Raw genomic sequence first — 11,427 nt, forward strand, 5'->3', positions numbered from 1 at the left:
ATGCAGAGTTGCTGCAGAATCCCCAGAGGCTGGCTGGGAGGGAAGCCCAGAGCAATGACTCATACAGAGGTGTTACAGGCAACCTCCTTGACATGTGGGCACTTTAGTCTCACACAAGTCCTTGTACCACTATTAGTTTTCATGGAACACAGTATGGGAATTACTGCCCTTTTTATATACACAACTTACATTCCAAAATCTCTGAGTCATTCCTGCTCGAACGGATACCACAAATGGACTTTTATGCCTTTATTCTCATTTTTCTTTTCTTGTTATTGATGCTATTGTTTGTAATTCCCCCCCCTTTTTGTCTTGTTTGTTATAATTTTGCATTGCTGATGTTTTTATCTAGTTGAGCTTTTATATTGTATTTTATATTATGGTTTTATACTGTTGTTTTATTCTTTGAGTGGTTTTAATTTTTGTGAACCGCCCAGAGAGCTCCGGCTATTGGGCGGTATGGAAATGCAATAAATAAATAAATAAATAACTGCAAATGAAAACCAAAAAACAACGAATGGACTTGATCTTCCAGAAAGGTGCAGGACATGGAGAAACTCGGCGCAGAGGGTGGCAGAGGCAAAGGACCCCGTGGTGTCCCCACCCTCGGTGTGCCTGAGGACGGAGTGACCACCGAGAATAGAAAAGGTCAACCCTGGCATAGCAGGCTGCCATGAAGACCATTCGCAAAGGGGCTCTGCCTGCAAAGCTGTTTTCTGAGTCGTACAGAAGGAGCACCGTGAATGCTGGTGGGAGAGCAGGCAGCCCATCTGGCCATTTAGCCAGATGGGTTGCTTGGGGACAGCCGCGATTGGCCGAGAGGCAAACCTTGCCCACCTCTAGCACCTCTGTGAGGCTGCCGCCACAACCGGTGGGCTGGGGGTGGGGAGCATTCAGGGTGGCAGGCAAGGAGATCGGAGCCCTGCGGCTCAATCCAAAAGGATGCTCTCTTGAGCAACGCGCATTGAAATAACTAAACTGCCGAACTGGCAAAGCACAGATAGAAAAGTGTCCATCAAAAAGATAGAGGAGCGTGCATCAAAAAGCGAGCTGTAAATCCTTGGCTATAGCAATCTTAAGTGGAGCCGGGGGGGGGGGGCAAAGGGGCTGATCCACCACCTCATCCACAGCCCTGCGCCAGATAAGGCCCAAGTCCAGAAAGTGGCAGGCAGGGAGGGGGGAATTATTTCTCTGGCAGGGTGGAGCATTTTAAGTTTTTCCTCCTGTTAGGCACAATGTGAGGAAGTTTTCCTGTGCCAGAATGGTGTTGAATCCAGTGTAGAATAACCATATAGAAAGGAGGACTGGGCTCCTATATAGTTGTATAGAAAAGGGAATATCAGCAGGTGTCATTTGTATACATGCAGCACCTGGTGAAATGCCCTCTTCATCACAACTGTTAAAGCTGCAGGAGCTATACCAGAGTGACCAGATACAAAAGAGAGTAGGGCTCCTGCACCTTTAACTGTTGTAATGAAGAGGCAATTTTACCAGGTGCTGCATGCATACAAACGACACCTTCTGGAATTCTCTTTTCTACACAACTGTTAACTATACAGGAGCCCTGTCCTCTTTTCCCTATGGTCATCCTAATCCAGTGGAGCCAAACCACATCCACCTCATCCTGGAAAACCCCACTTTAGGGATTACTGTTTGTGGTAGCTTTCTGCCTCTGCATGTACAGTCAGGGGGGCTACAACAGGGGGCGCAGGGCCTCCCCCTGCTGGCAAAGGGCAGCACACCATCACCTCCACCACCTCCTAAATCCCTCCAGTCTGCAATAAAAGGGGTGGGGGAGAAGGATTACTCTCTACATAAATAAATACAAATAGCTCACACATTGTAGGGTGACCACATGGAAAGGAGGATAGGGCTCTTGTATCTTTAACAGTTGTATAGAAAAGGGAATTTCAGCAGGAGAGCCAGTGTGGTGTAGTGGCTACAGTGTCGAACTGGGAGTTGGGAGATCCGGGTTCTAGTCCCCACTCGGCCATGGAATCATAGAATAGCAGAGTTGGAAGGGGCCTACAAGGCCATGGAGTCCAACCCCCTGCTCAATGCAGGAATCCACCCTAAAGCATCCCTGACAGATGGTTGTCCAGCTGCCTCTTGAAGGCCTCTAGTGTGGGAGAGCCCACCACCTCCCTAGGTAACTGGTTCCGTTGTCGTACTGCTCTAACAGCCATGGAAGCTCATTGGGTGCCTTTGGGCCAGTCACAGGATCTCAGCTCAGCCTTCCTCACAGGGTTGTTGTTGTGAGGATAAAATGGACAGCATAAGGATTATGTACACCACCTTGGGTTCCTTGGAGGAAAAAAGGTGGGATATAAATGTAATAAATAAATAAATATGTGTCATTTGTATGCATGCAGCACCTGGTGAAATTCCCTCTTCATCACAACAGTTAAAGCTGCAGGAGCCCTGCCCTCTTTTGTATCTGGTCAAGAGGGCAGGGCTCCTCCAGCTTTAACTGTTGTGATGAGGAGGGAATTTCACCAGGTTCTGCATATATACAAATGACACCTGCTGAAATTCCTTTTTCTATACTACTCAGGAGCCCTGTCCTCCTTTCTATATGGTCACCCTGGATTGAATATTCTGCTTTACTTGACGGCAGCTCACTCATTTTAATTCTCCAAAGTGCAGGGCTTAAATTTTATATAAAAGAAAACAGGAAACAAGTTTGTACATCAAAAGTGGTGCCCTGCTGCTACCGCACAACCCTTCATGAGCCTCCCCTGAGACTGTGGGTGCGCCTGAGCAAAGGGCTTTTGGTCTGTAGAGTGGGCAGAGTTCTTTTACCCTTTGGTTTATTAGGGTTCATATGGCATTACCATCCTTAGGAAAGAAATATGGAGTTGGCAGAGAACTCTCGTGCTCTAAGGTTTCTGCCAATATCGTCTTAGCTCTTATGTTCTAAGGTGCGGTTCATCATTTGATAGTGGCAGCATCGGTTGGACTTTGGAAACTACTCTCCTGGTCAATGAGGAAAGGGGCATATAAAACTATATTTCCCAGGGTTCATCGCTGTAAAATCAATTTTGAAGCAGCCTTCAGCTTCCTCTGGGCTGCTGTTCCCCCCCGCCCAGTCAAGTAGGTAAGTTTGTGGGGAAGGAGCACCAACCCTGCCAGGCTGGCTGGCAAGAAGGCTGAATGTTACAAGCTGAGGGGAAATTTGCAGAGGGTTTGGCTCATAATGGGGGTGAGGTGGGGTGGGGTGGGGTGGGGTGGAGTGGGTGGGTGTCCAAACAAGCAGCGGAGAAGTATATTCACACTTGCTGACATTGGAGCAACTAGCCTCCATTGTTTGACTATCTGGACCAAGAAACAGAGGGGAGCCAGGAGGCAGGGGTTGTGCAAGCGTCAGAGCTGAGGATCCAAGCCAGGGGTCAGGCATGGAGAACAGCCCAGAGAAAGGAAGAGCAGCAAAGTCTCATCCTAAGCAGGAGGTTGACTATGTGGCATATTTGTCCCACGGTGGCCCCACCTTGATGACATAGCCACCAATCACCAGCCACCACAGGGCTTTCTCCCCCGAAGCTCCACATTTAAAAAGTCAGGGTCTTTCCCTGACTTTTTCCTTTGAAGCGGGGTCAACTCGGTCCTTCAGCCATGTCTCCTCACCTCAGCATGAAGCTGAGGGCATTCCGGAGCAGATGGCGACTACCAATATAGGTCATCAGAAGCCCAGAAGAGGGCAGGGGGTGGGGTTTTACTGGGAAGGAGTGGTGAAGCTTTGCTAGCCCTTCCTATCTGACAGGAGGCCGAAACATTGGCCCGCCTAGATGGGCAGGGCCAGGCCAGGACCTGATATTATTTCACTGCCCAGGACATGCTCCTAATAGCAGCTCTGGGGTTCATGGCCAGGGGCTCCCAGCCCTACTGTCTTCTGAGAACTCTCTTCCTAGTCAGGCTGAAGGACTCCAGCTCTCGTGGCGTTTAAGAGCCAGGCAACGTGAACGCTGCATTTCAAAAGCTTTCGCCCATTGAAACAGAGAGGGATGCACAAGTTTACTTCCTCCCACATTCCGTGTGAAATCTCAAGTTGTTTCTCTCCCAAATATGAAGAATGTTGTGAAATTTGGTATTTTTTTAAAATAAAAAAACCAAATTGAAACAAAGTCCTCACCCCTCTGCACCAGCCAAATTCAATAGGTAAAGTCATTCCCTGCATGGCAATGACCATGATGTGCCTGCCTGCTTGCCCTGTGGCTGATAAGGAGCCTGTCAGAGAAAAGAGGTGGCAACCTGTTGAATTAAGCACAAACATAGCTGAATACATAGAGATTTGGACCTGGACTTTTAAAAGTGAAGCCCTGGGAAGGGATGAATCTGTCTGTTTGATCCACATTCATTTTTTTAAACAAATAAAAAGTCCTCAAATTCTTTTTGTCCCAACTATGGAGAACTTTGTGAATTTTGGTAAATTCTTATCGAAACCTAATTGAAATTCTCATCCATCTCTAGAAACAAAAGACCTTTTTTTCAGATTGGCGAACGATTGGGTTCATCAACAAGTGAAATCCATCCTTCTTATTCATATAGAACTTGAAGCTCACAACACCAAACTCAGAGCATCATCACACAGGGGAAAACCACGTTTCCTTACTGTTGCTTCTCGGCCCATGCTTTTGTCCCTCATTATTTCCTCTTTCAAAACAGGAAGTAAACAATGTGCAGGTGGCCCATTCAGTGGGCCGTTTTGATTCCCCTGCACACAGCAGGAGATAGAGGCGAGTTCCATCTCAAAATTAATTTGGGTTTACTGGGTATTTTTTTGTTGCACGAAGAAGGCTAGAAGGGGTGGGAGGCACAAAGGAGGCAGACGATGTTGTGAGAGGGACCCACAAAAATCGTAATGCCCAATAACGAGCGTGCAATGAAATGATCGCCTGATGATGCCCTCAGACTTTGATCTTCAGAATATTAGACATCACTATGCAAATCCCCTCAAATTGTTTTGTTTAAAACAAAAGACCAAGAATGGTTGTATGTATGTATATATTTAGAGACACATATACACCAAATAGCTTCGGCTATTGGGCGGTATAAAAATGTAATAAATAAATAAATAAATAAAAATAAAATTATACACCAAACTTCATCAAAATTATTCCAGAGCTGTTTACAGTGAACAATAGATATAATTATTTTCTCTTAAAAGATGCAATTCATCTTAAAAATGAAACTGCACTTTGAACATAGAACTCTTCTTCCTATCGTAGGAATGTAACACCTGCAGTCTTCCAGACCATCATTTGCCCCAAATTTTTATCAGCCTTTATTCATTTGATTTGTGTACCCTGCCTACCTACCAAGGAAAATGGCACTCTAGGCAGCTTACAACCCTAAATAAAACTTGATTAAAACAACAATAGCCTTTGCTATCTTCCCTAGGAGCAGACGGATTAATTTTATCCAAAGCTTTTCATAGATTTAGCTGCTTCTGCTAATCTTGGGTATCACCTGTGCTAAGAGAAACTTGATAATAACAGAGATCATGGGTGTAAGGTAGTCATGCGTTCTACTTCACATAGGACTGTTCTGTCTTTGAAGGCATCCTTGATTTGAAGGTCTGTCCAGTTGAAATCTGATAGGAGAGAGCCGGTTCCTTGAAGTTGTCCATCCAAAGTGAACAACCAGACACACAGCTCACCTGGTCACTGTTATTTTATATTTCTGTTTTAATTATAGTAATTATTTCTAAACGTGCATCTATCCATACGAATTAGCATATACAAATTTAATGCAATTCTGTGCACTCTCTTGCCGTCCTTTTGGGTGATACATTTCTACATTTTTGGGTGATGTGCAAGTGGCTACTCTTTGTGTGTCATACACATTTTTAGCAGAAATCACAACAAAGCAAAGATGAATGGTTAAAAACAGTCAACTGGGCCAAAAGAAATTAGCAGTTGGTTGGGGAGGGGGGGATTCAGGTCTCCTGCAGAAAAAGAAAAATTGCTCTAATTCAATAGCATCCCAATGTGGAATGTTTACAAAATGCTCATTAAGAGAAAGGAGGCTCATGAGATAGCGGCAGAAATCTGGTGGACAGCTTACACTAGAGGAGATAAGAGAGTGAAAGCTACCATAGGAGACACAACAGGCCATATCCAATTACTGAGACCTGGACAAAGGGGGTGGGGGAACAAGTTCCAAGCAAAGCGCTTCCAAACTTATCAACCGTCTGTGACACAAGCTGTATATATCCATTGCGGGCAGATAAAATAGCCACTTAGACAGCACCAGAGTGAACCTCCGTAGAGTCCTGAGGCCCGCTCAAGCAGAGTCATGGAATCTGTAGCCTTTCAGATTTGGGCAATCTTCTCTTTTCTGGCCCACCTGGCAAATGGTAGCCCCATCATGGGTCTAGATGTGACTCGTCTGGAGAAAGATGTTCCGTTCATTGATGAACAAGATTTGCAAACTGTGTTGCTGAAGGCACTTAATCTGTCTGCCATCCCTCAGCAAGAGCGAGTCAAGGTGGACCCTCCAGAATACATGTTAGAACTCTATAACAGGTTTGCCACTGATAAGATCTCTATGGCCTCGGGCAATATCGTTAGAAGCTTCAAAAATGAAGGTAAGTTCTGGAATCATCTAAATAAGCTTGGTAGGACCAAGCCTGGTATTTAACTGTCCGTTTTAGCCTGCCAAGTTTTCAATGACTAGATTAAGGGTGTGTTAGAGGAAAGGAAAAAATGACTGCAAAGCAGTCTAGTCGGCATATGTTGAGTTGGCTTAATTATTGTTTGATAGACCGTGCATCTTATCTGTCCAGCTTCTTGACTTTCACACTGCAAGTCGTTTGAGCTGTATGCTGAATTTTTCAAATTCATGGAACACATCTGGCTATGCCATGCATAATTAGATTTTTAAATATCCATCTGATTTGAACCTCTAGTCATTTTGGGAACTAAATGGGGGACATTTTTTTTAAAAAAAGTCTCTTACTTAAAATGTCTGTACTAGGGCAGTCATGGTTCACCTTCTTCAGAATGAAACACAGTGGGAACAAACCTTTTGGCATTCTTCATACACATGTAGTATTGAAGCACTACTGTGACCTCACACAATTCCCATTCATCTCAATGGAATTTGTACTGAAGAGCTTCCAAATGGATTATGTCCATTGTTTGTATATTGCCCATGACACCTGGATCTTGTATCAACCACCCTGTTGTTTTGAATATAATTCTATACAGATTAATATATTAATGATATGTGAACTACATGTCATTGGTGCTTACATAGACAAGGTGATCCTCAAACCAATGGATGTAATAGGCTGAGTGTACATTCAAAGGGACCTTTTGTTTCCCTTTAAATATTCAATATATTTTCAAAAAAACTATGCAATGGAAACATTTCTTTCCACCTAGAAGACTACTGTGAATCTCTTAAGTCAATTAAAAGGAAGGTTTTGAAAGTCATATTGTGTGAAAACAGAAGATGTAGAATTCAATGTGCAAACAGCCCTCAGTCCATTATTTTTCTTACTTTTTTCACATGTAATGAGCAGTATATATTCTGAGATTCTAGAACTGTACACACATTGATGTTTGATTTGTTCCTTCCATTTCTTTTTAATATTGATGTAGAGCTGCTTTCCTTTCATGCAGCTTAGATGCTGGTGATTCTGTTATCATTTACAGGGATGGATTTAGGATGAGCAGAAAAAAATTGTTTCGATCATTGGTCAGTGGAACTAAAGTAGTTTAAAAATCCCAGCACTGTGCTTTAATTTGTTTGCGAGGAATTTGCAAACATGAAGTCATTCTTTTCTTTCTAAATATTTTGGTGCGGTGTGAAACATTCCCTGTAAAAATGATTTCATGGCACAGGTTTATCTAACATTAATAAAGTGCAACGTTATTCCACACAACTGAACATGATTGCCTAAGTCTGAACACATCAGTCAGGCAGAGCTGCTAATGAAGGACACGTTCTTAACATAAGATGGGTGTGTGTCCCTTTTGCAGCAAGCGGCCCTTATTAAGATCATTTTAGCAGCTCAGTGCAAAAGCCACTTGGATTTAAGCTAATTTTAGACTACAATCCTATACCCACTTTTCTGGAAGAAATCCCCATTTAACTCAATGGGACTTACTTCTGAGTTGAAATGTATAGAACTGTGCTGGAACATATATTACCTTTAATTTATTTTACATTAAAATGCTCTATCTCAACTAACTGTTTGCTTTCATATATAGCAGCAAAGTGAAATAGATTATGATTGTAGCTGAAAATAGCCAAAATTATTGTCAAATATTAATACATTTATTATTATTAAATAAATAAATAAATAAATAAAGTCCGCTTTGTCAGATATACATCTGATGCTTCTAGTAATCAGATACATCATGATGTCTAGTCTACGAAAACTTATGCCATAATCAGTTTGATAGTCTTTAAGGTGCTACAGTTGTTTTGACTGCATGCAACTGCTGAAGAGAGCCACCCTTCTGCACGTTGATTAAAAGAAATTACTCCTAATGCACTCTTGAATGTTAAAGCCAAACCTTGGTCCAGTAAACCCCAGAGGTTTTTTTAATGGACTGTTCTCAAACCAGACTAGTCAAGTGTCTTTCATTAATTAACAAACAAACAAACTCCTGCACTATCAATTGCCAGGGTTGTGCGTTGCCTTGTGAAGCTCACTGTATTGAAATTTTACAATGTGTCTCTACACGTTGTTCTCCTTTCCTGAAAAGCACAATTTTGCCCACTGAATCTGGCTGCCTCTTTTTCTGGGAGCCTCTTCTGAAAGCGATCGTGGCAAATTTTGCCACCATTTGGCAAACAATGGTCTTTTCTGATTTTGCATAAAGATTCTCTTCTCTGGTGGTCATCATGAGAAACACAAAAAAACCCAATCAGTTCAGATTGCAGAAAATCAGATCAAGTTCAATATCAGTTCCATAAGGGCCTTTAAGAAAAGATCTCTAGAACCTGTGACTCTTAGGTGAGAGTCAAACTAAATTCAATCTAGTTTAAATCTGTTGTATAGAAGTGCCTTCTAGGCATATTCCTTCCTTACTGGGTGCATGTTTCCATATATCCATAAAGAGCAGAAGTGTAATATGTATGTTTGTTTTAAATTTTCAGAACATTTTTTGCAGCCCATCCATTTCAATAGAATACGGAGGTACCCTCTCCTTTTCAATGTGTCCATCCCTCACCATGAGAAGATAACCATGGCTGAACTGAGACTCTTCACCTTGGTGGAGGAGGACAGAATGCTCTTTGATGGTCTTGACAGGAAAGTCACCATTTTTGAAGTCTTGGAGAATGAACACGGAGGAGGGAAAGAGGAGAGGAAAATGAAAATGCTGGTGTCCAGGCATATCAACAGCACGGACAATGAATGGAAAACCTTTAACGTCACGGAGGCCATCAGGAAGCGCCATCACTTGGACTCAACTACTCATCGGCTAGTGGTGCAGATTGAGAACAAAGGGGGAGAGGAACCCAGTGGAGGAGGAAAAGTAGATATAGATATCAATCCAGAGACCAAACACAAACCTTTATTGATTGTGTTTTCAGATGATCATAGTCATCACAAGCAAGAGGAGAAGAATGAATTGAATGAGATGATAGAGTATGAACAGATGCAAGATGTGGAGAACATGAACATGAATGACTTTCACACCAGCCCCAGTGAAGAGAAGCTGCTTCAAATTAGGTCCAACATCATCTACGACTCAACGTCCCGGATAAGGAGGAATGCCAAGGGCAGCAGCTGCAAAAAGACCTCGCTCCACGTGGATTTCAAGGAGATTGGCTGGGATTCCTGGATCATTGCACCAGCAAGTTATGATGCCTATCAATGCAAGGGAACGTGCACCTTCCCGTTGGATGATCACCTCACGACCACCAACGCCATGGCCCGGACTTTGCTTCACTTGAATGATCCCCAGAAAGCTTCTCCGGCTTGTTGTGTACCTACCAAGCTGGCCCCCATCTCGTTGCTCTACTTAGAAAAAGGGGTGGTCACCTTCAAGCTAAACTATGAAGAAATGTTAGTGTCGGAATGTGGGTGCAGATAGTAGCAGCATGCCTCTCGCATAGTGCCGTGGGGCCTTCTGAGTATTTAATTGTTTCCTCTGTAAATTTGTACAGTTTCAATTTGTACAGGTCTAATGATCTTATTTAACGAGGTGTGTACAGATAATCTGAGACATAGGAAATGGGATTAGAGGGGTGTATATTTGCTGCCATGGTTGGATTGGTGAAAGAGGATTTGGCTGTTTTGCTTCATCCAACAGCCAATCTACACAATTAGCAGACTCCAGTGGTCATGTAAAAACAACAACAACACCTTAAACTATACTACTTCAGACGCCAGGTGAAGCCACCTCCATATAATAAACTTGCTTGCCCATTGAAAACTAGCTTATCAGAAGGGTTTGGCCTAGTCACTGATGCCCTCCTCCAGTCAGAAAGCATTCAAAAATATAAGCCACCCCCTCTGCACCCTGAAGTGGTACAGTCTAGGAACTGCTAAACCACTCAATTCTCCTTACTGTATAAACTAGCCCCGAGCCTGGGCCACTGAGAGTTAAGTCCCCACTTTTTGCTAGTTTCAACACATGTATCAAAAGTAGAATATGCGGAATATCATGCATATAATAATAATAATATATTTATTTCTTACCTGCCTCTCCCTTTGGATCGAGGCGGGGAACAACATTAGTACAGGAATCAATACATCTTAAAATATGAAGGACATTACTTTTAAAAAGGTATCTCTGAGAATAAACTGTATTAATGTAATGGTAACAATATTGTGATATGTTCAGAGGAAAAGAAAACATCCAACCTATTAGCTGAGCATGCAGGTTGGATGCCAACCACCACCTCCCTTCGGTTTAAAGTGCAAAAACTTGCAATGCTTGTGTGCATTTCCCCCTGACTTTGTAGAGCATCTTAGCAGAAGATAGATTCCCACTACTATGGATTTGCCTGGCTCAGTTAAAACACATGGGCTGCGTGTTGATTCACAAGGAACACCACCAGTTCGTACCTATATAGGGACATGTATTCACTACACCAAACTCCCCCAACCCAGCTCCTCCAGATGTGCTGATCCTTGGCCTTGTCATCTCACACATCTGGAAGCTGCCGGGTTGGGGAAGAGCAGCGTCCTAGAACTTCAAAGCCCTAGGTGCCACTGGTGTGCCATCTGCCCTTTTGACCAGGCCTCTCAGCTCTAGTTTCCATTGTGCAGAGGCAGCCTACCTCTAAGTAGCCACTGCTGGGGGGAAACTACAGTGGGGGGGGGGGCTTTTGCCCTGATGCCGTGCTTGTGAGCAGCAGAGGTATTTGGCTGGAATCTGAATGCTGAAGCCTTGGTCCGGTCCAGCAGCATTCTGTTCTTTTGACATGGTTTGTCTCCACCTAGTTTGTCCAGGTGTGCAGTTG

The 11,427-nt window shown here is 43.4% G+C and overlaps 1 protein-coding gene across 1 annotated transcript; it reads left to right on the top strand.

Annotated features, from left to right (window-relative positions):
- Positions 1-6,294: 6,294 nt before the first annotated feature.
- BMP10 (bone morphogenetic protein 10) lies at positions 6,295-10,052 on the top strand. Its single transcript, XM_063139190.1, has 2 exons — positions 6,295-6,586; positions 9,112-10,052. Exons 1-2 carry the CDS (start codon positions 6,295-6,297, stop codon positions 10,050-10,052), a joined length of 1,233 nt encoding a protein of 410 aa, XP_062995260.1.
- Positions 10,053-11,427: the final 1,375 nt, after the last annotated feature.

The sequence above is a fragment of the Elgaria multicarinata genome, chromosome 12 (genome assembly GCF_023053635.1).
Source record: "Elgaria multicarinata webbii isolate HBS135686 ecotype San Diego chromosome 12, rElgMul1.1.pri, whole genome shotgun sequence".
Classification (NCBI taxonomy): Eukaryota; Metazoa; Chordata; class Lepidosauria; order Squamata; family Anguidae; genus Elgaria; species Elgaria multicarinata.

Coding starts and splice junctions, on each gene's coding strand:
- BMP10 (XM_063139190.1), top strand. CDS start 6,295: ATGGAATCTGTAGCCTTTCAGATTTGGGCAATCTTCTCTTTTCTGGCC. Junction 6,587..9,111: donor TAGAAGCTTCAAAAATGAAG/GTAAGTTCTGGA, acceptor TTAAATTTTCAG/AACATTTTTTGCAGCCCATC.